Source organism: Heteronotia binoei, chromosome 16 (assembly GCF_032191835.1).
Source record: "Heteronotia binoei isolate CCM8104 ecotype False Entrance Well chromosome 16, APGP_CSIRO_Hbin_v1, whole genome shotgun sequence".
NCBI lineage: Eukaryota > Metazoa > Chordata > Lepidosauria > Squamata > Gekkonidae > Heteronotia > Heteronotia binoei.
The window spans coordinates 28,991,861-29,017,531 of record NC_083238.1 but is presented as its reverse complement, the minus strand read 5'-3'; the positions used below and the strand labels follow the sequence as shown (position 1 = coordinate 29,017,531).

The 25,671-nt window shown below is 46.2% G+C and overlaps 1 protein-coding gene across 2 annotated transcripts in view; it reads left to right on the top strand.

Moving 5' to 3' along the window:
* STK39 (serine/threonine kinase 39) overlaps positions 1–25,671 on the top strand; it is a 183,364-nt gene that overhangs the window by 127,636 nt on the left and 30,057 nt on the right. For both annotated transcript variants that reach the window (XM_060257268.1, XM_060257267.1), the window contains one exon: positions 24,636–24,688. In XM_060257268.1, coding sequence (XP_060113251.1) covers positions 24,636–24,688 — 53 coding nt within the window. The remainder of the gene's footprint in view (positions 1–24,635; positions 24,689–25,671) is intronic.

The window sequence follows — 25,671 nt, the reverse complement described above, 5'->3', positions numbered from 1 at the left end:
CTCTCAGCCTCATCTACCTCACAAGGTACCTGTTGTGGGGAGAGGAAGGGAAGGTGGTTGTAAGCCACTCTGAAGGGCGGGATATAAAACCAACTCTCCTCCACCACCACCACCATCACCCTTTGAGGAAGTTTAGGCTTTGTGTGTGTGTGACTGGCCAAATATCATTCTTCAAGCTTCCATGGCGAAGGATTAAGGGATTTAAATCAGGGTCTCCCAGATCTTAGTTTGACACTCTAACCACTTTGTCACACTGGCTTTTGCTGCACATGTAGATTCCCTTGAATTCTTCAAGTTCCTCTTTGGATGCACAATGCAGCAACATTACACAATCATGTATTTTTCATGGAGCTACTGATTTACTAATGGGATTCAAAAGCACTTACATATATCATTACTTAAAATGCTAGCGAAAGCTTGATTTTATCGCTACATCATAGAAGCCTCTGTTGCTGTGTTGTTGCCTGCCACCATGGGTGGGATGTAGATGTTCTGAACAAACAAGCAGCACGTCCCAAGAAGAGCAACATCACACTCAAACGTTGTAAGTGCCAGAGGTCCACCACAGATTTGAGAGATACTTAAGACGGCAATATGCTGTGATATCCATCATAACAAACCATGGATGTAATACTTGGGCATTGACCATGTCAAATTAGGACGGCCTGATTAAAAAGACATTTTTAACATTTTTTTTTAATGAGCAGGACTAAATGATATTGAAACCTGCATTATGGAATCTCAGCACTGTTGAGCAAGCCAATATCATATCTGGAGGCAATCTGTCGCCTTCAATCGTGGAGGACAGCCATCATCATAAGCAAATAATTTAGAGAAATTAGAGCTCTTGGGCTGAATTTTTTTTTTTTCCCAAAAGTTAGAATGGCGGCAAGGGCCAGATGATGAAGAAGAATGAGAGCAAGTTTGCGGCAGCCTTTTGTGATTATTTACAAAGGCCTTTGTTTAAACGAGAGAAGCAAGGAAAATAGGCACATGCCGAATACAGCTTTATCCACCGTGATTCTGATGGATGATTCTGTCAGCATAGGAGGAGGATGCTCTAAAATTCTTTTGGCATCCTAAAAATACTGTATCAAAGGCACTTGGAGCTCTCAGTGGGCTTTGATATAGCTGACCACTCCAGAAGAGGGAGGGGCCCCCTTTCCTGGAGATTTTCAGGAGGCAGTACAAGGTCTGTCTGTTTACAAGGGGGTTTAAGTGGTGAGCATTTTTAAGGGGGGGGATTAGGGGCTGAATATTTTGTCTTTGGTTTCAGCTGAGGATGTTTTAGCTATTATTGTAAGCAGGGCTTTTTTGGTAGAAAAAGCCCAGCAGGAACTTATTTGCATATTAGGCCACAATCACCCTGACAGAAAGCCAGCTGGAACTCCATTTCTGTGCATTCCTGCTCAAGAAAAGCTCTGATGGTAGGCTCCCTTGTCTCAAGAGGCAACATGGGATATAAATGTTTTAATAAATAAATAAAAATTACACACAAATATGGATTTTAGAGCAGTCTGACCGCCTTGGCTTCCATGTAAAGAGTTGCTGCATTAAGTAATGCCTCTGTCCGAAGGGGATGTTAGTTTCTATGAGCCAACCTTCAGTACTTATTGATTGGAATTGGGCCAAGACAGCTCTTTGGCCCCAGGGTTGGTGGGAAAAGGGTAATCTGTCACCCGGCCCTCATTTACTCCCAAACACTATCATTTGGGTCAGGAGACCTTTTACTGATTGATAACGTTTTAAGGGTCCCCAAGGACGTGAACAATAAAAACTGGTTTAAACGCACATACAGATAAAGAAAATAAAACGCATAGACAGATGAATGGGAAGGAGGATCGATCAGTAACAGAACACCAGAAAAATCTTTACTTGCTGGTGGAAGACACTGGTATCTCCCCAGAGAAGGAATTCCATTATTTTGCTGCCATGATTGAGAGGGCTGTTTCTCGGGTTGCCGTCCATCCAGCCTCAATTAGTAGGGGCACCCAAAACAGGGCCAGCTTTGTCCCTGGCAGACTTCCTTCTCAGCCTTAAATAATGTGTTGTAATATGCATGTGCACCATGTGGTTTTTCATATCCCTGTGAAGGAAACTTGTCTCATGAGAAGACTGAGATGAAATATGGAACCCCACTGGCAGATGCTTTCCCCAGAATGCCACAGCTAGCAGAACATCTTCTGGGCATCCAGTTGATGCTCAGAAGAGGCAACTGTTCCTTATCCTTCTCTGCTAATATTGGTGTCATCCCATCGTGCTCCTCCCAGTGTCAGTGAGTTACTCTCTGGATACTATGAAGTAGAAAGTTCCCAGGGTGCAGTGGAAGTTATACAGAGCTGAATATATGCTGTCTATACAAAAACTTTTCAGTCCACTCTTGTTTTCAGTTTGTGGTACAGTGGTTAGAGTTTTGGAGTACAGTCTGGAGACCCAGGTTTGAATCCCATTCTGCTATGGAAACTTGCTGGGTGGCTTTGGGCAAATCACATCTTTTCAGTCTAACCTACATCACAAGGATGTTCTGAGGATAAAATGGAGAACAATGTTAGCCATATTGGGTCCCCACTGGGGAGAAAAGCAAGATATAAATAAAATAATAAAGGGGCACAAATACTCTAGTTATTGGAAGACTTGGGGACTGGTTCTCTCTCATCAAAGGTGAGACCAGTAACAGAAACGCAGCTAAACCATTGGGACCGCAACTAGAATCCTGAAAGAAGGAAACCGAATCTAGCCCAATACTACTGAGAGCCCATTTTCAGACATGCTGCATGGAGACAGTGGCAATGAAAAAGAACCTGCCTGTACTGCATTTCTTCAGTGCTGTCTAGCATAGCTGTCTCAAGTGCTGCAGGCTTCTTCAGATAGACCAGCTAGAACCCTGAGTCACCTGATGTGATTTACTTGCCTAGCATCCTTTAGATGAGAGTCTAACTGAGATGTCGCACCAAGTTCAGTACAGGGATGTGAACTGTCCAGAGCCCCCCCTCTACATGTTGAATGGGCTTCAGTAGTTGTAGCAAAGAGAGATGGGCAGAATAACTGAGCAAGTGTCACCTGCAAAGCTGCATGTGCTACCCAGTTTGGCTTCTGACCTACAACGGAAGGGGAGTAGCCAGTTCAGCCTGGGAAATGGTAAAATCCACCTGTTCAAAGGATCTCCATCTTTTGAAGTCAGGCAGATTGCTATTCAGAGAGCAAGAGTGTCTTTTCTATTGTGGTATATTTGTTGTAGAATTCCCTTTCTACTCATATTTACATGGGTATTCATCACACTGATGTCTTCCGGTCACTAAAAAAAAAAATCGAATAAAATAAATAACTGATGTCCATCCACCTCGTCTTTCTTTTAAATGCATCTGAAGGCAACAGCTTTCTGAAAAGTATGGCTTATTGCTGAATTTATTACTTTGTCTTTCATGCGATAGTTACTTGATGATTATTGTTGTTCCCAAGTTCTACTAAAGTAGAAGAATGGTATAGAAATCACTTCATTAAAACATTTTGTTTATGTCTATATCATTGGAGAGGGAAGGCAGCGTGGTATACCTGGCTAAGTAGAGTTGGTACTTTGTTGGGAGCTCACCAAGGGAGACTCTTCAGAGGAAGGTAAAAGCAGACCACCTCTGCTTCCTATGTACCTTGAAAGCCCCTTACTGAAGTCACTGTGAGTTGGTTGTGAGTTGTTAGCACACACACAGGTGCAAGTGTGTATATATGATTGTCTGACATTTATATAGCTAGATATAGATGCTTGTATGTTAACCTCATTCTAGCTTTACTTTTTTAGACTATCTTTACATTTTTAGAGATATGTGGCCTTTGACTGGAGCGGGGCTGTGCTTTTCCATAGTACTACATAGGACAGTGACACTGTGGTATTCAGATTACTACACAGTGCCACGGTACTTTGGATACCACTGGATCTTTCAAGTTCATTAAAGAAAAGGCCATAATTTAAAATGGTTTCTGTTTTACTTACGTAGAAGCTTTTTGAGCCACCAGACTTGGTAAATCATGAGCATGCGTGCAGAATGCTAGGATACGTATAATGGAAGCACGGCTCATGGTCTCATTTAATGTATCCTACCGTCCTAATGAAATCGTCAAATGGGAAATGTACTGCTTGAATACATCTGAAAAGCTTACTCTTTTCCTTGTGGTGTCTTGGAGCTGCCTCCCGAGGGGGATGACTGTTGAGAGTTTTCTTTGAAGCAAGTTATCTTTGACCCAAAAACGAGCACAAGGGAAGCGTTGTCAGAGGCCACTGTCGATCCACTGTGTGTGTGTGTGTAAAAATTCTATCCATTTCCCCGAGCTTGTTTATCCAGCCAAAACTAAATAAGAGGGAAGTACACAACTGTGTCTTTGCATTAGCAGTGCAGAAGCAAATAGCACAGGGAGTAATGTTGCTTCAGGCCCGAGGTGCTGTGGCCACCATTGTCAATGGGTTCAATCTCAGCAGTACACGAATGGGTTCCAGCTGGGTGGGAGAGTTAACGAGCAGAGATTCATAGCAAACACAGCTTTACGTTTAATTGGCGATTCCGTCTACTGAAATAATTCCATCTTTCCCAGCATTTCTTTATTCAGAGTTTCTTTTAAAATGGATAATAAAAGTTCAAACAGTAAATGGCATTTCTTGTGGAAACATGGAATTAGCACACCAGGAATGTTTACTGCTTTTTGTATGTGGCATTCGGCAGCTGTTTCGTCGGTTTTTGCCTAGACAGTCTACTGCTCTTGTAGAGATGCCGTGTGTTACAAATGAAAAGCGTAGTCACTATGCCGTGTTGTTGATTTAGCAGATTTAACGATTCTCTCTTCTTTTCTGTGGGGTGTGAGGAAAGTAAAGCCTTTAATATTTCTACAGGTGCTTCTGTTCCATGATGAATCTGTTGAAAAATCTGCAGATAGATTCTGTTGGTGAACAGCAGTTTCTGAGCGTTGAAGGTTACCTGATCGAGGCTTCTTGTCTGTGTTGTGCTTACCTCCATTTACTCTCCAGTTTGGTGTAGTGGTTAAGTGTGCGGACTCTTATCTGGAAGAACCGGGTTTGATTCCCCACTCCTCCACTTGCACCTGCTGGCATGGCCTTGGGTCAGCCATAGCTCTGGCAGAGGTTGTCCTTGAAAGGGCAGCTGCTGGGAGAGCCCTCTCCAGCCCTACCCACCTCACAGGGTGTTTGTTGTGGGGGAGGAAGGTAAAGGAGATTGTGAGCCGCTCTGAGACTCTTCGGAGTGGAGGGCGGGATATAAATCCAATATCTTCTTCTTCTTCTCCCACAACTTTTTCTAATAGGTTTTGAAGGGTTCTTTCAGGTACTTAAAAACCCTTCAGCAATCAAACACCATTATACTACCTTTACCATGCTAATAAACTTTCCTGTGTCACAGTGGTCTTCAACTCATGGGTCAGAACCCCCAGGTGGGTGTGGAGCTTCCCTTGCTGGATCATGTACTCCTTGAGCACTGCGTTTTTGGAGCCTTTTTGGAAAGACCAGCTGCACTGAGAGGAAGGGTGTGAAGTTCCCTGCCTCTTTTTGCATTCATGCTGAAAAGAACAATGCGGGAGTAAAGTAAGGTCTCTCAGTGAGGAGGCTTCTTCCATGGCTATGTGATCCTTGACCTATGGTCCCTGCAGTATGCCTCCTAGTACATGGCTTGTGTTTCTTGCCTCCAGTTGGTCTGCTGCTTGTTGTTTGGGACTTTACACTGGTGAGGGTGTAGCTCCAGCTCTCCCATCTCCTGTCACAGGACTCTGATAGAATGTGATTTCCATTCATATAGTTTGTTAGTTCCTGGGTCGGGAATGTAAATTGTTTCTCCGGTGTTCTTTAATGCTTAAGGAGCCCTTTTCCATCCTTCCAAAATCATTTCCCCCCAGAATCCAGCTATGGATGATTATCTTAATTGTTTTCCCTCTACTGCAGGTATCTTTGGATATTAGGGATGGGCATGAACCAACTCATAAGCCAAAATTCAGCATGAATTGGACATGGATTAGGAACTCAGGAACCGATGTTTGGGGAAAGTGTCTTCCTTGAACATTTACCTGACTTTTGACTGGTTTGGTTTGGCTGTTCGGGACCAGCCATTTAAACCTAACAGTTGTGTGGCATGGGGTCCGCTGTTCAGCTTAAATGGCTGGCTGGCATTAACCCTTCAGTTTCGCTCCAACCGTTTGGAGTCATATAATCTAATAAACACATGAGCATCTGACAGTTGCAGCAATACAGTTATAGAACACATCTGGCAAGGGCCCATAACTGCATACCAGATCATGAGAAAGAAGTGAAGACAATAGACAGTGAAGGAATGTGTAAACACCAGACAACAACAAAGAAGAAATAAAAGTGAATTTAATACACGCAGACTTTGGCAAGAAATGAAACCAGTTCGATTGTGCTTTCTGTGTTGCACTACACTGTGAAGGAAATCATTTTAAACATTATGGTTCAGGTCAAGGCTGGGAGTATGGGTATTTCTCTTGCCATCCATATTTCACCTATTAGTAGTCAGGCCAGGATTATTCATATGTAGCAAAGGACTCTCTGAAAAGAGACAGGGAGTTTGGCATGCAGAATATACATATCCAGTGTATGTGAGGATTTGGTTATGGGAGATATGGAAGCAAATAATTTGGTTATGCAGTAGAATATGTTTATGCAATAGATCTCTTCCCATCTGTGTTTAGGCCTAGTTATGGGACTGAAACAACCTTGATTGCTCTGGTGGATGACTTACACCAGGAGATGGACAAAGGGAGTGTGACTCTTTCTCCTAGACTTCTCAGCAGCTTTTGATATCACTGATCATGGTATCCCTCTGGACTGGGTTTGGGAGGCAGTGTTCTGCAGTGGTTCTGGTCCTATCTGGATGGTAGGTGTCAGAAAGCAGTGGTGGGGGACTGCTGTTCAGCCCCTTGGCCTTTGATGTTTGGGGTCCCAGAAGTTCCATCTTATCCCCTATGCTTTTTAATATCTACATGAAACCACAGGGGAGGTCATCCAGAGATTTTGGCTAGGTTGTCAGCAATATATGGATAACACTCAGCTCTGTCTCCCAGCTGATCCCAGGGAGTTTGTAGGTACCCTGAACTGGTGCCTAGAGGCAGTGTTTTGGTGTGGATGAAGTTTAATCCAGACAAGACAGAAGGGCTACTGGTGGGCAGGAGGTCTGACTTGGGATTTGGGTGGGGTTGCACTCCCCTTGAAGGAACAGGTCCATAGTCTGGGGGTGTTCTTGCCAGAGTAGTTAGGCAGCTACAAACTTTCCTGGGCAGAAAAGATCTGTGGTACACGTCCTGGTTACATCTAGGTTAGATTACCGCAATGCACTCTACTTGGGGCATTCTTTTATCATGTGTGTTTTAAACCGTTAGCTGCCTTGGTGGCCCTTGTAAAGGCAGAAAGGTAAGATACAAATCTTGTAAATAAATAAAAATAAATGGAAGGGCTAAGTTGTGAAAACAGTAGTATGGCTGGGGTTGCCATGCTCTGAAAAGCTTCAGCTGCCCTTTTCTATACATTAAACCTCTATTAAAGGGACAGAACATTCTTCTTCAAGGCTGTTGTATAACTGTGCTGCCCAAAGTATAACTGTTCTGTTGTAGAAAAGATCCTGTTGCTTTGAAGTATGAACATGAGTTCTAGACTTCATTATATGCGAAAGCTCTTTTCAGTCAGTTTAAAAAATGGGAACAAATGAGCCGGTCTAAAATAAAGTCAAGTCACTGAAAATCATTAGGTTCTCGATATTAAGCTGAAATGAAAAATTATAACAAAGCTGTTACTCAATATTTCATCATATGCATATGGTACTATCCTAGTAGCACTTTCTCTGCATCATTCTTGAGCTGAATAGAATGGAATACGTATTTCATTTATTACTAGGCCATCAGTAGCGGTGTGCATTTAGATAAACTTGAGTTGAAAATATACCCCAAAAATACCTTATTGGTAGTTTTCAGGTATATTTGCTTTCCCAAATATATCCAGGATATTTTTGGAAAACCAAAAACAAGGTCCCAGAAAATCCCAGAAATATTAAGAATGACTGAATGTTATCAAAGATTTCAGGTTTTCATGGCTGGTAACATCATTAGGGTTTGTAGAATCTTTCGGGATCAAGTGCCGTGTTCTACTGGAGAAAGTTTTCCTTCCAGACGTTTTGAAACGTCTGGAAGGAAAACTTTCTCCAGTAGAACACGGCGCTTGATCGCGAAAGATTCTACAATCCCTAATGACTGAATGATCAGGAGCCAGCATTTGCAGACTCCTGTGGACTGTTTTTACTTAACTTTTCTTTCCTCCCTCTCCTTTGCTTCTGTGTCTCCAGAGTTCCCTTGAGACTTTGGCGCAGTTTCTGCCCCACCTCCTTCTGATATTGTTTCCCTCCAGCAAGGTAGAGCAATAAGCTACATGTCACCCAATCTGTGTTGTGATATTTTGAGGCCAGCCACAAGAGAATAGTCAGATGAGCAGAAGTACAACTGAAGACATTCAACGGTTGAGAAGCAATGAAAGCCCTGCATGCTCCTCTCACGAAGATTAGGAATCCTTCTTGGTGCAGAAATGCATCTTGGATTTAAGAGCTATATATGTCTTCAGAATGCCCACTTTGTCTTTAAAAGTGTTTCATTCATTCTATAAGAAAAAAGTATTTCATAGGAGTTTTTTTTCAGTTCTTCCCAGAAATCCCAATTTTCCTAATGAACCAGGAGTGGGGAGGGGGGAGATAGCATTTTAAATGACCTTCCACATCTCTTCCATGTATTTATTTAAGATATTTCTATGCTGCCTCTTCAGGGTCATGCTCAAGATGGCTTGATTTATCAGGGGAGCTTACAACATCACCCTATTAAAAACAAGCCACTGGGCAAAAATAAAAATTATCCCTAAAACAGAGGCAGACCATTAAAAAGCTGGTAAGAGACAATCCCCAATTTAAAAGCCTGGTTAAAAAGGCATGTTTTGTCCTGGTACCTGAAAGAAGGTATAGCTGTGCTCAGTAAGCCTCAAGCTGGTGAGGCGTCAACAAAGAAAATGCTTTGCCTCTAGTTGCCACTTCTGAAGGCAAGGCTTGAGACAGAGCTTTTTTTGTAGCAGGAACTCCTGTGCATATTAGGCCACACACCCCAGATGTAACGAATCCTCCAAGAGCTTACAGGGCACTTAGGGGGAGCTTACAGGGCCTACTGTAAGCTCCAGGAAAATTGGCTACATCAGGGGGGAATAGTCTAATATGCAAAGGAGTTCCTGCTACAAAAAAAGACCTTCTTCAGAGACACATCTTAACTGTCAATATGAGAGAGACTGTCCTTTGGGTACCATGCCCCCAAACTGTTTAGGACAAAGGCAGAACTTTGAATTGTGCCTGGAAACAGAGAGGTAACCAGCCCATATCCACCAGAGTACACAGTATTAGAGGGGTGGACCTTTTTCAAGACTGTTTTGGCCTCCCAGTCCACTTTAGCTGGCTTGGCAATATCTTTGAGGTTGCCTAGCAGCCTCCAAGAGAACCTGAGAGTTCAGTGGACATACTTTTCTTAAAGCCACCGGCATTCTTTCCATTATTTGGAGGAGTTTCAATCCCTCAACATTTTGTTTTTTATTTTTCTGCTACTCTGTGACTTCAAGTTTGTAGAGAACTTGAAGTCCTCTTTTGCAGCTCTGTCAATCCTATCCTGTCTGAGACTTAAAAGTTTCTAAATGGAAAACATTACTTGTATTTTTTTTTTTTAAAAACCTAACTGTATGTCTAAATGTCTCGTTCCTGCCACATTGCAAAGGATGAACTTGCTTTCAATTAGAAATGATTGAATTCTCAGACAAATACAGTTGAAACAGCAATTATTCTGAAAATTGTTTGCTGCTACTTTCTAATCTGCTTTAAGTACTACCTTGACCTTGTGGCTATTTTAGCAGTTTTTCTTCAAGCGCAACTCTCAGATTAAAAGAGAAAGACATTTCACCAATCCAGTATATGAATATAGCAACTCTTATGAATAGGATTGCCAGCCTCCAAGCGGTTACTGGATATCTCCCTCTTTTACAATTCAAGATGACAGAGATCAGTTCACCTGGAGAAAATGGGCACTTTCGAAGGTGGATTCTGTGGCATGAAACCCTGTTGATGTCAAGTCCTCAAGTCCTTCAAAAGAGCGGCTCTTTGTATTTTCAAATAAGCATTTTAATAGAAGGTAGCATGGTATACTTCAGGCACTGGGTCAGTGAAGGAACTGACTCACTTTGAACAGGACAAAAATTATATAGGCAGTTACTGACAGTTAACAGCGCTCCCAATTTAGAGCATGCAGGCATTTCAGACTACAAAGGCAGACATTGCATACTACAAAGGTTAAATGTTACATCAACAGTCCTCTCAGGGCATGGCTACCCTGAGATAACAGCATTCTAAGGTGGGAGCTACCGGTCTTGAAGTGAACGTTTTCCCACTCGAAGAAGGTGCCAAATTCCTGTGGCTATAATCTAGACACACATTCCATGCAAGACATACAACAGGCCTGCGCAGTAAATAAGGGATTTGACAGTTGAAGTCTCTCTCCTGCCCAAACCCCACCCCCCCTTAGGCTCCACCCTCAAAATCTCCAGGTATTTCCCAGTCTGGAGCTGGTAACCCTAAGTTACAGAAGTCTCAGAATATTAAATGCTCTTATCTCTGTGGCCTGTTATCCAGATATGTTGTGCAGTTAAACAATGATGGTGCGATTTATAGGACAACGCCAATTATGGTTGGTGCAGTGGTTTTCTCACGTGTACCCTACAAAATGGAAGATCAATATTTACTGCATCATAGGAAATGATTGAAATAGCACCGTATTCCGGGACACGGCAATTAATGAGCTCATAATTCTGGGATGTGTTTTATCGTGACAAAACGAAGGCTAAAGTCATTTTATGGCGTTTCTACTTAATTGCAGGGTGTTTTTTGTTTTTTTTTAAGTGTTTCATTTTATTTTATCTACCGTTGCACTAATTTATGTGGGATTTCTGAACCAAGGGTTAGGCTTGGCATTTTAAAATGATCCGCTTTGCACACTGTTCTTCAGCTTCTAAAATATCTGAAATATAAAATGAGTAAATAATGTAGTTTTCCCAGAAATGCAGTACTATATACCTAATTAAAATAGAATGCAAAAGCGTGGAATTCCTGGAACTAGATACTAGCTTGCAGGGTTCCTCCTATCACAATTTTCTACATAACCCACTGCACCGGGGTTCTCAGTGGTAATTTTAGAAGATTCCAGGTGATGTAATCTGGGCCTGCATATGAAGCCTCCCAAACCTGGATCAATAAGTGAGGGATAATGAAGTAAAGGAAAATTGACAGATGGTTTTTTTTAAAAAAAAGTTTAGTCAGAAAGAAACACACAGCTGAGGTAAGTATTAACACTTAAAACAGGAATTATGGGATTTAGGGTTTGAACAATATGCGTCTGAGGAAAATCCCTCTCTCAGGCAGGCTTATTATGCGTAAATGCAGCAGTAAGTTACACATTAGACTCAAGGTGTCAAACTTATTTGTTATGAGGGCCAGATCTGACATAAATGTTACTTTGAGGAAGAAGATATTGGATTTATATCCCGCCCTCCACTCCAAATCTCAGAGCGGCTCACAATCTCCTTTACCTTCCTCCCCCACAACAGACACCCTGTGAGGTGGGTGGGGCTAAGAGAGCTCTTACAGCAGCTGCCCTTTCAAGGACAACCTCTGCCAGGGCTATGGCTAACCCAAGGCCATTCCAGCAGGTGCAAGTGGAGGAGTGGGGAATCAAACCCGGTTCTCCCAGATAAGAGTCCGCACACCTAACCACTACACCAAACTGGCTCTCAACTTTGTCGAGCCATGTGTGCCATAAAACATAATGCAAGGTACCAGAGGTATTTTTTTGGACTGTGACCCTCACCGCTCCTCAGCACCTACTTAACCACCCTTTACTCGATATGCGCAAGAAGTTTTGCACACCCTGACAGTTGAGGTGGAAGAACCAGAGACTCTCTTGGCTCTTCAAAGACTTAACACATTTCAGAAGCTTTTGATGATCTGGAGCATGAAGTGCTACATTCCACTGCTGCAGGCACAGCCACCAAAGACAGCTGGCCAAGTGGCACCAACCAGGAAACCCAACAAGCCCTGCCTTAAAGAAACTTCTACAGTCCATCAGGCTTTGGAGAGGGGAGGGGGATGAGGCAGCCACACAATGCTACGTCTGCCTCTGTTAAAGTCCCAAATTCAGCAGCAACCTTGAACCACAAGGAGAACGGCGATGCTCCCCAGTACCACAACAAGCAATAGTCCAAGTGCTGCCACTCTCTAAAGATGCCAACCCCACTTTAATTGCCTTTCGCAGACTTGTTTCCTGCCAGCTCCACTGCATCATGAAACCACCCGAAATAGAAGACGACTCCAGATTTATACCCCACCCTTCTCTCTGAATCAGAGTCTCAGAGCGGCTTACAATCTCCTTTATCTTCTTTCCTCGCAACAGACACCCAGTGAGGTGGGTGGGGTTGAGAGAGCTCTCACAGCAGCTATGGCTGACCCAAGGCTGCAAGTGGAGGAGTGGGGAATCAAACTCTTTCCCCATGTGCCAAGTGCACAGATGCTCATCCAGTACCTGCCTCTGCTGCGTGCAAATCCACTCACCCAACTTGGTGGGTCTCCTCTGCCCCCAACCCTCAGCGTTCTGCATGCATGGTGCCCCTTGCTTTTCTTTCTTTTCTGGGCTCTTGTGCACAGCACACCCAGCCTGTTGCTCTGTTCACATGCTTAGATAAGTTCTCATATTTGGTGAGCAGACCAACAGCTTTCCACAGCATCCTATGCCCGCAGGTTCCTTTCCCAGGCTGTCTGCAAATGGGAACTTCTGGGTTCAGGGGGGTGGAGTTAAAGTAGTTCTGCGTACCACACATGAACAGCCAGCCATCTTTCCAGCAGCCCAGGAAGCAGAGGCAGAAGCCTTATGAATAGGAGGTGGTAGCAGGCAGCGCATCCCAGCCCAATGCCTTGGCCAAGGTTAGCAGACTCAAGAGGGTTGGCTGCACAGAGCTTGTGGCCAAACTGGCCCTTCTTGCCCTTATGTAAACTCCAGACTCGGCAATTCCTGAAGATCTGGGGGAAGACCAATAGGGAAAGGGCCCATGTTTGGGGAAGGGAGGGACTCAGCAGGGGGGTATAATATCCTAATATAGACCCTTCTGGTCCACATTCATACTGGTTTCCACCCAGTTACTCATGGGTCAGATAAGAGCCCTGGGCAGGCCAGTTCTGCTCCATGGGTCAAATGTTTGTCCTGTCTGCATTCGACTCAGTAAACCCTTCCAGCGTATCGTAAAACCTCAGATCTTCTTCGTGGTCTCTGTGCATCACACCGATGGGAGAAGGCGCCTGCGCCGATCACGATCGGTAAACTTCAAAGCTGCGGATTTCCGCGCCTCCGTCCCAGTGCGCATGCCCAGACGCCCCACTGCGCATGCCCACCGGGACGGGGAGCGGACATCCCGCCAGTTCTCTTCTGACCGCCGCGCTGATCAGTCAATCCATAGGCTACGGTCGGTGAACTTCGTTCGATTTGTTAATAGCTGTATATATTAGTGTAGTTAGCAGGCGCTTACCCCCAAGAAAATGGCGGAGGAGCAGGCCACCGCGCCCATCGAACCGTCGACATCGAAAACTGTTGACGCCGATCGAGCTCCAACCGATGCCGATCGCCCCCTAAAACGTTCGGGCTCGGCTTCCGCCGCGGAACCCTCTGTGCCTGCCAAACGGCACAAGGATGACGCTGGAGAGCACACGGAAAAGGCTAAGAAGGCCGATAAAGCCAAACATTCTAAGCCTCCACTACAGATTTCTCCTGAATCGCCCCCGGCACCGACGCGGGTCGGTCCCCCGCTGAAGCTCTTCACGTCGCCGGTGCATCGGCGAAGCCCCCCGATTTCGTCAATGTCCACCCAGCTCGTCATATCGGACTCGGACTCCGAGATCGAGTTGGCGCAGCCTCTCAAACCCGACAAAAGTCCGACGGGCCGCCTCACACCAGGGCCAAGGACCCCTCGCCCCCGAAGCCCACTGCGGGATCGATGGGACACCGGTCGGGATCGACCCTTCGACATCCGTTCTCCACGCCGTGATGACGCTCAAGATCGACCTGTGACTCATGTGCCTTGGGACCAGCGCCAATGGCAGTACCTGTATGGAGCGTATTCCATGCCACCACCTTTTCCATGGCTCCCCCCCAAACAATCGGAGTGGGACCAGCGGTCGGAAACGTCGTATCGCTCTCGAACATCCTACCATACCCCGAAGCGGTCAGCGTCGGCATCGGCCCCATCGGCACCGGTCTCGGTACCGAAACCACCCGAGGTCGAACAACGCCCCAAGCCTGCTCCCGAGCTTGTTACCAAACCGGCGGCACCGGTGTCGCCACCGGTATAGAATCCTTCGGAGCCTTCGGATTCGGCGTCTCCACGATCGCACCGGGAATCGTCCCCGGAGGAGATGGAAGATTCCTCCCCTGAGGTGCCTTCCCCGCCGGACAAAACTTCGGACGAGCACCCCATTTCCCCATCAGAGGACTTAAAATCTTACGGGGATTTGGTCAGACGAATGGCGCAGTCATTGTCCCTCACCACGGAACAGCCGCAACCGGTAGTCACAGACAGTGTATTCGACATTGTCCAGAGGGACACGTCAACTGCGGTGGCGCTTCCGCTCACAAATGTCATGCTGTAGACAGCGAAGTCCTCTTGGGACAAGCCGGCCTCTACCCCAGTGTCTTCGCAACGTCTGGATCATATGTATAGGATCCAAGAGAGCACAGCAGAGTTCCTTTACACCCATCTGAGGCCTAATTCTGTGGTTGTGTCTTCCTCGTCCAAAGCCAAGAAGACACACTCCACCCCCCCCCCCCTGATAAGGAGGGCCGGAAGCTTGATTCAATGGGCCGACGGCTTTATTCGACGGGCTCCCTCGGCGTAAAAATAGCCAACTATTCGGCGTGCATGGGCAGGTACCAGTATGCTTTATGGGACCAGGTCTCTACAATTCTCCATACCCTTCCGGATCAGAGTAGGAGTGCTCTGAAGAAGCTTCAGAAGGAAGGAATGCTGTTGGCGAAGCAACAACTAAATGCGGCCAAACATTCTGGGGACACCTGTGCCAAGGCATTGACGGCGGCCATCTCACTGCGGCGCCATTCCTGGCTACGGTCCACTGCGCTCCAGCCGGACACACAGGCTTTTATTGAGGACCTTCCCTTTGACGGGTCGGGTCTCTTCAGCTCCACCACTGACTCTGTACTCCAAGAGCTGGATAAGAGCATGAAGACATCCAGAAACTTGGGGGTGTCCACCTCTCGTCCTCAAAAGCGCCAATGGAAACCGTGGCCCAAGAAGCCGTATTCCAAGTCACCGGAACAGTCCTGGTGTACGAAGCCAGACAGAAGGGGTCTAAACAACAGAAGCAGGGCCTTTGACTGCCTCCCGGCCCCGTGCCTATCCACGGCTGTGGATCCTACCCGCCTTTTCCCTCTTTTGTCAGCATGGTCCCGCATTACTTCGGACCTCTGGGTCTTATCAGTTATCCAACGCGGGTACGGGATAGAGTTCATTTGTCTTCCCCGGACCCCGCATTTTGTTTATACCCCACCTTCCCCGTCCCTCCAGGAAGAGGTGCAATCTCTCCTCTGCAAACGGGCTATCGAAGTGGTTCCTCTGGGCCAGCGGGGCCGTGGTTTTTACTCCCGTTACTTTACAGTCCCGAAGAAGGACGGGGGATTACGGCCGATCATGGACCTCCGGGCCCTAAATCTCTTCGTTCAATGCGACAGGTTCCGCATGGTGTCCTTGCAGCACATCCTGCCGCTTCTCAGTTGTGGCGACTGGATGGCGACGTTGGATCTGAAGGATGCGTATTTCCACGTTTCCATCCTTCCGAGTCACCGGCAGTTCCTGCGCTTCGCCATAGGGGAGGACCATTTCCAATATCGGGCCCTACCCTTTGGCCTATGTACAGCCCCGAGAGTCTTCACCAAGACTATGGTGGTCGTGGCGGCCCACCTGCGGCTGCAGGGGGTAACGGTGTTTCCGTACATCGACGATTGGCTGTTGGTGGCGGACTCCAGGGAGCTCCTCCTGCAGCACATCGACGTCACTGTGACTCTCTTGGCCAACCTGGGCCTGCAGGTCAATTGGGGAAAGTCTCACCTCTGCCCTTCTCAGAGGGTGCAATTTATAGGGGCGATCCTGGACACTACGGTCTGCAGAGCTTTTCTCCCTCCGAATCGGGCGGACGCCATTGTGCGAATGGTCCACGCAGTACGCCAGTACCCTACCTTGTCAGCCCGGCAAGTCCAGCGACTGTTGGGACTTATGGCGGCCACTACGTCTGTCATCGGTCTAGCGAGACTCCGCATGCGCCCGCTACAACTATGGTTCCTGAGAGCTTTCCGGTGCAATGTCGACCCCCTCTCTCGACTACTGCACGTCCCTCCGGAGGTGGTAGCCTCCCTGGACTGTTGGGGACTGAAGTGTTGGCTGACGGAGGGCGTCCCCTTCCAGAGGCGGGCCCCGACGGTAATGATTACGACGGACGCATCCCTCTGGGGTTGGGGGGCGCACACTCAAGGTCTTTGCGTGGGGGCCCCTTGGACGGACCATCACCTTCGCCGGCACATCAACTTCTTGGAATTGCTGGCCATATACCACGCTCTCCAGTCCTTCCAAACATTGATTCGGGGCAACTCGGTGGCCATTCTAACAGACAACACAACGGCCATGGCATATGTGACCCGACAAGGGGGCACGGTCTCCTGCAGCCTCTGTTTGCTTGCCGTGACCATCTGGGAGTTATGCGAGACCTTGGGGGTTTCGATTGCCGCGACCCATCTCCCCGGGGAGCTGAATGTGCGGGCGGACTTCCTCAGCCGAGGGGGGACCTCCCTGCACGAATGGGAGCTCAACTGGGAGTTCTTGAGTCCAGTGTTCCGGCATTGGGGGACTCCCCAATTGGACGTATTTGCAACGCAAGACAACAAAAAGTGCGAACTTTTTTGCAGCAGGGGGGGAGCGGACCCCGGGTCTCTGGGGGACGGACTCCTAGTTCCATGGAGCCACCTCAGCGTTTATCTTTCCCCCCCGATTCCGCTGATAACCAGGGTGGTGCACAAAATCCTGCGGGACAGACCGGTGGGAATCCTGGTCACCCCTTGGTGGCCGAGGCAGCAGTAGTTCCCGATAGTTCTGCGTCTCGCCAACGGGGAGCTTCATCACTTCCCACAGGCCCCGGACCTTCTGCTTTCCCATCAGGGCCAGGTCCTACACCACGATGTGCCGCACTTGAAATTGACGGCGTGGCGCCTCAGCGCTCGCAGTTATCGGACCGGGCGCGCTTCGTCCTACTGAACTGCAGAAAGTCTTCTACTAGGCAGTCCTATGCCTATAAGTGGGCGAGGTTTGTCCGGTTTGCTGAGGACGCTGGGGTTGAGCCTCGCGGGGCAGGCTTGCCTGTCATCTTTGATTTTATCTTGTCCATGCTGGACGGGGGCCTGACGGTGTCTTCCGTCCGGGTCTACTTGGCGGCTGTTTCCTCGGAGCATTCCCGGGTGGAGGGATATTCCGTCTTTGCTCATCCGGATACAAAGAAGTTCCTTAAGGGGATTACCCGGCTGTACCCTACTATCAAGGTTCCGGCGCCGGCTTGGGACCTAATTTTGGTGTTGAAAGCCTTGATGGCTAAGCCATTTGAGCCGATGGCCACGTGCCCCCCTCATCTTTTAGCCTGGAAGACGGCCTTTCTGGTGGCGATCACGTCGGCCAGGAGGGTGGGCGAGCTGGCGGCTCTCCGGTGTGATGACCCTTACTTGCGCTTCACCCCGGAGGGGGTGGTGCTTCGGCCTGATATAACTTTTCTGCCGAAAGTGCTCTCTCCATTTCATCTGAATGCTGATCTGTGCTTGCCGGTGTTTTTTCCCAACCCGGCGTCGGACTCTGAGCATCGGCTACACGCTCTGGATGTCAAGCGGGCGCTGTCCTTTTATCTCCATCGCACGAAGGGCTCCCGGAGGGACCCTCGACTATTTGTGTCATACGCATCCGCGTCGCGGGGACGGAGGATTTCGTCTCAACGGCTGTCGGGATGGATTACTGGGACCATTCGACTCTGCTACCTCCTCCGCAAGACGCCAGTCCGGGCCCATTCCACGCGGGCTGTGGCGGCCTCAACGGCTTTCATGAGAGGGGTCCCTCTTCCGGACATCTGCAAGGCTGCCACATGGGCCTCGGCGCATACCTTCGTTTCGCATTATGCGCTGGACCTGAGGAGGCGTCAGGACTCTTCGGTGGGCCGCGCTGTGTTGCAGTCTGTCTCTTCCTGATGGACCGCCGCTCCCTCCTCCAGGTAGGACCTTGGCTTGCTAGTCTCCCATCGGTGTGATGCACAGAGACCACGAAGAAGATAAACAGGTTTCTTACCTGTAACTGATGATCTTCGAGTGGTCATCTGTGCAGTCACACTACCCGCCCTCCTTCCCCTCTGCTGTCGGTCCATCTGTGGGCTAACGCAGCGGTCAGAAGGAACTGGCGGGATGTCCGCTCCCCGTCCCGGTGGGCATGCGCAGTGGGGCGTCTGGGCATGCGCACTGGGACGGAGGCGCGGAAATCCGCAGCTTTGAAGTTTACCGATCGTGATCGGCGCAGGCGCCTTCTCCCATCGGTGTGACTGCACAGATGACCACTTGAAGATCATCAGTTACAGGTAAGAAACCTGTTTTTACCCAGACAAGCGGAAGTTAACTAAACCTCTGAAATCTCCACAGATATTTCACACTCCTGTTCCCCTGATTTTTCTATTTCAGTGCCAGGTTCTCACTATGCAACCTCAGCCTCTCAATCATCAGCACCTAACTGACCGAATCTCTACCTGTCAAACCTGACTCCTTCCCAGTACACAGCTCCTATTGACTTATTCAGAGCACTGCTTTCGTTGGCTTCGGTTGTGATGGGATACATTTGTGTGCTCTGACTGTCACAGGGAATATATATATATATTAGAATGGTGGTAAAACAGTGGTGTGCTGTGAAATCATGTGGGCAGCGTATGTCACTTAACTGTGGTAATACCTCTCTTTTCAGTCACTTCCTTCAACTCTATCCAGTTTGGTTTGCGTTTCTTTAATGTCCTGGGCTCATCTCAAATTCCAGGCATCATCAACCATTCAGAGCCATTCAAATCATCCATTCCACTGCCTTCTCTCTCAGTCACCGTTACCATCTCACTTTAATGAGTAGGGAAAGTGTATTGCTTCTGGTACTTTTCCCTGTCATCTCTCACTTCTCATTCAGATGGCTGTCCCGGGTTTTCTCCTGCCTCTTGATCTGTCTAAAGTGGCAGCCACAGACTATGAGCTAGGAGAACAGGGTTGGTTGTGGCAATGAGTTTCCTTGTTTTTCAGTCTGCCTGCCCACTTCATTACAGATTAGAGGCTCTGCAAACTCCAGGGGGGAGGGAAGGTGGCATGGCCTAGCCTAATCTTAGAAGCTGTGGGGAGGGTCAGTACTTGGATGGGAGACCACCAAGGAAGGCTCTGCAGAGGAAGGCAATGATAGACCACCTCTGCTTCTCACTTGTCTTGAAAGCAAATTTATTCACACACAGGCTGCAGGGTTTCTCCAAATGGCTGTGTTTAGTTGGGCAGCCATTGCAAAGATTCGTTCTTAAGTTTCATGATGATACTTATTGTGATTCTCTTCAAATTTTGTCAGTTATTTTTGGATACTGCAGCATACAGGCTGTGGAACTTCTGCATCCTGCCTGCATTTCTTTAGACCTCCTCTCCAACCCAGGTTGGATGGCAAACTTTTATAATATGACTGCCACCTGAAAGTTACCTGAACTGCCTGTTTGGTGTAGTGGTTATGAGTGCAAACTCTAATCTCGGAGAGCCAGATTTGATTCCCCACTCCTCCACATGCAGCTGCTGATGTGACCTTTATTTATTATTTAGATTTTTAGGCCACTCTTCCCCTCACACAGGTCTCAGGGCAGCTTACATCAAAATAAACAGCCTAAAAACAACTGGCACTCAAAATCAGTTACATTAGCTAACATCAAAATACAGTGAAATTGTAGTTAATAAACAGTTCAAATGGCAAGCAAATTTGATAGCATTACCACTCCCCACTTCAGAGGGTAGGCAAGGCGGGGGGGGGGGGGGGCTGGGGAACCTGAGAGTGCCAGATTATTTATTGTCCCATCACTGTCCTCAACCAAAAGCATGATGGAACATGTCTGCCTTGCAAGCCCTGCAGAAAGGTAGGAAATCCTGAAGGGCATGGATGTTTTCTTGGGTCAGTCACAAGATCTCTCAGAACTGTTCTTTCAAGAGCAGTTCTCTCAGAGCTCTCTCAGTCCCACCTACCTCACAGGGTTTCTGTTGCGCAGAGGGAAAGGGAAGGAGATTGCAAGCCACTCTGAGACTTTGAGTGAAGGGCGGGGGATAAATCCAAACTTCTCTCCTCCTCCTCTGTGTAACAGCTGCACAGTATACCAGGCTGCTCTGCTTATACAGACTCACCGCATACATTGACACCAACTGCATATTTTGTGTCACTGGCAGCACCTATTGGATGGTTGAAAGCTGCCTCATAGTGGCCATTTTGCATCAAGTCTGAATGTGCCTGTAGAAAATGAGCCAACCAAAATTTGGGCAAGCGTACTGGAAGAATATTGTTTGTATTACATTCCCTCGGTTAGAAGATGGGCACAGAGACTTGTTCCGACCCATTCAAAATACCCACAACTTCTGCATCTAGAATTTGAAAGGTACACTTGACTTTGAGTAGGAACAGCTGCTGCTGCTGTAGGAAAGCTCCCACAGCATCTCTTAAGACTGACTTGATTTAGAGAAAGATCAGCTAGACAGTAAGAGGGTGCTTCAGATCCTCAGTTTATTTTTATTTATGTCTGACCTGATCATGAATATTCAAGCTGGCTAACTGCCAGTTGGTTGTGTATTTAAAATAAGCTGCATAAATAGTACGAAGAGAAGATGAAAGAGACCCCCAAACTCTTTTACATATGAAGACTGGCTAGGCTGTTACATGGCATTGGAAGAGTACCATGGGTCACTCTAGCTGGACTATGAATGCCCGTGGGGTCTTTGCCTGTCAGCCTCTGTTCAGCTTTCTCAGTAGCTCTGATGTTGGTAGTTGACCTCGAGGAGGGGCCTAGAACAAACTACTGGAGTTGCCACTTTTTCTACTTCAGAAACTTCATTTTAAGCTTGGTGGTTTTGTGTCATATGCAAATGCTTTCTGAGTAATGGTTTGAACTGCTGAAGAAAGCAAAAGAACTTAATACCACTTGCACAGTTAATGGTCAAAACAGTTTTGCATAATTATTTTTTACCACATGATGGCGTTTTCTATAATATCCGTTCGATCAGAATCAAGAAATGGGACGGCAAGAAATTAATTTACCTTAAAAAAAAAAAAGCGGGTAGCTTAGCAGGTGATCTCTCTCACACATGCATACACTTTAGTTCACTGTGTAAAAGTTTGTATCTTATGCCTTTGCCAGTCCATTTTTGTAGCTCTTGGATGCTTCTGTTTTTTTTGTAACTGTGTGACATTTTCTTAATATGTGTTTAGCAAGTGATAATGGTTCTGAGTCATGGCTGAGTGGGCCTGGATGCTGGATTTAGTTTTTCCCACAGCAAGTCTTCATGGCCTGGTAAACTGAAATATGAGCCTGCTTACCATTTCTGTGCTGAAGAACAGAAGAATAATGGACCGCAAAACACATTTCACTGCTATTAGCTTTTCAAGTAGATTGAGCTATTCGCTGGGCAAAAAAAGTGTGTTGCGGCAATTACGTTCCTATCTGGGCTTTGCCCACTTGCTGTTTCCAAAAATGAAATGGTTATCTTCTCTTCGCCTCCTTTGTTGACAGCGGAAAGTGTCAACCAAGAGTAGAGCGGAAATGTAGATTACCCTTGTTGTCAAATTTTTAAAAGAAGATATTTATGGTTCAAGGAAAACCTGTGTGGACTTTTAAAAAACATGCCTCATTGTGCATGGATGAAGCAGACTTTGAATAGAGCAGAACTGGTGAAATTGCTTGTGCAGTTTGATAGAAAACAAGAAGCTGGTGAAGTACATAGCCATCCGCCTTCAGACATATTCTGGAAGGGATCATCTATCCCTGGGGGAACTGTTTCAAAACAGAATGCCATCAGCCATTTTACTTCATACTAGCAAGATGCACATCCATATGACAAGGCAGAGAAGTAGCTCTGTGTGTTTCACGGGCCCTTGGCGTGCATTTGTGAAGTACATTTCCCTTGGAACAGGAGATGGACCACTTGATATTGGAGATGGAGGAGGCAAGATTTGCCATCGCATTGCCACAAGCGGGGCTTCACTTTCTTTAAATGGATGCCTCTTAAACAAGAGTCAGAGTAAAGATTGTGGAGTGGGTAGGCTAAATCTAGTGTTCCTATTTTTTCCCCAAGAAATCAGGCTTTGCTTTTTTCTCAGTAACAGAAAATACTTCAAGGTGATTTCCCTGGCCTATTCCAAAATAGATGTATTTGAAATTAAGTCCTGTTACAACAAATAGCATTTACTTCTCATATATGTGTAAATTAAATGGTTGTAGTTAGATCCAGGGCTTTTTTTGAGCAGGAACACACAGGAAGGCAGTTCCAGCTGGCTTGGTGTCAAGGGGCGTGACCTAATATGCGAATGAGTTCCTGCTGGGGTTTTTCAACAAAAAAAAACCCTGTGTGAAACAATGGTGACATGGGGTGTGTGGCCTAATATGCAAATGAGTCCCTGCTGGGCTTTTTCTACTTAAAAAGCCCTGGTTAGATTTACTTTAAATGTACTTGCAAAAATTATTTTATTATTTATTATTCAAATTTATATTCCGCCCTCCCTGCAAGCAGGCTCAGGGCAGATCGCAACATAAAATGAAAGATAAATATCTTCAATTTTTGTTATTACTTCAGTCAAAGAGGTAAGAGTGAATCATTTATGACTGCACTGCCTCCCCCCCCCCCCCCACACCTAGGCAGAGGAAGTGTCTGCACGTATGCTTCCAACCACGATCAGCAACATTCAGAAAACAGTGTATGCTATGATGAGGAAGGAGCAAGCACACAAACATTTCCTCCTCCACATTGTGCATATGACTGCAATGAGGAGGGGAATGGGACCTATGTGCTCATGGGGTGACATCACTTCTGGGGAAGTCACAGAAGTGATCTAATGCCTCTCTAGGAATTGCCAAAAAACCGCATGGTTTTAATATGGAATTTCAGCCAGTTCCTAGAAAGATGTGACATCACTTCCAAGTTTTCCCAGAAATGATGTCATGACAATGGCTATTTTGTTATTTTACTTTCCCCCTCTTTATCCCACTTTTACAATACCCTGATGATCCCGGTGAAACAAGAAATACTTGATCCATTTCTCAAGGAGGAGAGAGGCATATATAATGTGAATATTAGCTAATTCATGTTTTGTCTTCCAGTGTTCTATATTTTCAGTATTTTTTTTTACACCTGCCTGTAAAATGATCCTAAATGTCATGTGTTTAATGTACATGCTTATTTATTTAAAACTATAAACCTTGATACCTCTTCTAGAAAGGAATTCTGGGAACAACTTACCTATCAGCAGGTCCTATACCCAATCACACACTGAAGTCTTGGGGGAGGGAGGTTTGGCAGGGAATAGCAAGCCTTTCTCTCCCTTTTCTCATACACATTCAGATGTATGTCTAATAGAGAACAGATAAACTAGGCTTGAAGCAGTCTGTCCAATTTTAATATTTGTTTAGCCTTGATATAAATATTCATAACTACAAATAATAGAAGAAGAATAACTGGTTCCCTGGATTGGGAACGGCATTCATAACATTAGTGCACAGCGTCAGGATAAGTTCAGAAGAAGGGTGTGTGTGGCATAGCAGCAGTAGCTGGTGGTAGGAATTTGTAACATGTTTTTGGAGAACATCTGGTTGGCCACTGTATGGCAAAGGATGCTACACTAATTGGACTGATCTGTCATGGCTGTTCTTCTGTTAGTAATTCCATGGGTTATCCCTTATTGTGGCAAGTGTCATGTCACTCAGTGATACAGTACAAGCTTTGTATGCATAACGTTCTAAATCTGTTTACCTTCAAAAGCCACTGAGTTGAGACAGAAGGTCAGAAACATAAAGTTCTGTCAAATGATCTAAGCTTGGAAAGACTCAAGCCTGCAGTCTTCAAGTGCTCTCTTGCCTTCAGAGAAAAGATGTTGAGATGTCTTTGAGGTTCAGACTGGAATTATATGCATTTTTAAAAAATTAGATACAGCCGTCCCTCGCAACTACAAAAATGTGCAATTGCAGACTTGTCTTAGAAAAGCAATATAGTTAAACTCTCCAGGGCTTTTCCCATGCACACTTGTAATGTGTTTGGGGGGAAAGACAAGAACATAAAGTTGTAAAATATGGCCTGCATATTAACAGCAACTTATTTATAAAGTTTGAATGCATTTAGGGTGAGCAAGCTGCACTTCATTACATTTTGATGTTTACCATGGCTTCCTTCCCCCCCTCCAGGAATTCCAGAAAGGAACTTAATGACATACGATTCGAGTTTACTCCAGGCAGAGGTAAGGCTTTTAATTGAAATTATGCTTTTATGACTCCAAATGGTATTTCGGAAATTGATTTCTGTTTATAGTTTAATATAAATTGGCACTATGAAATCGCTTGCACCAACCAAGTGTTTTATATTGCACTACTTAGCCAAAACAAAAATGGTGCCACTTTTTTACATTTTTAGTGACAGTTATGAAGCGTTCTGACTATTGTGGGAGGCAGAGAGGGTATCATATACTGATAGAGCAGGGGTGTCAAACTAATTTGTTATGAGGGCCGAATGAGACCTTTTTGGGCCGGGCCATGTGTGGACCTGTTTAAGATTAGGTAGCAGATATAAACTTTATAAAGGACATAAACACAAAGATTTTTTAAAAACCTAAAATAAAACATACTTAAAACATTAGCACTTGTTGGTCTTAAAGGTGCTTTCTCTATATTTCTTCCATGGGATCCAGGGAATTGGGCAAAGGAAGCTCTGGCTCTTTTCTTCCTTCCCCAGGGGACCAGGAGGGGGAGGAACCTCAGCCAATAGAAGGAAGTGAGGCTTGGCTCAGTAGCTCTACTGTGCAATTGAAAGAGCCTGGCAAAGCAAGCTCTCCCTCCCCCCCCCTTTATCCTCAAGGGAGGAGCTTTAGCCAGTGGAGAAAATAGAGGTTCTGTTGCTCTTGTGCAATTGAGCAAGCCTTGCAAAGCAAACTGTTATGCAGGAGGAAGCAAGAGAGAGGGAGAAGGAAGCAGATGACAGCCAGTTGCTCAAGGGCTTGATAGAAACCCTCTGGGGGCCTGGTTCGGGCCCTGGGCCACATGTTTGACACCCCTGTGATAGAGGGCAGTTTGTTTCATTTGGTCTTCATCTTGTGGAATGCAGAGTACAAAGCAAGCCTGCTGAAAGCTGATCTAAGTGCTGTCGACCCTGTCAGCTATTGTGGCCTACCTGGAAGTGGTTGCTATGTAGAAATTGTAACTGCAGGCATAATATAAAGCATATGGA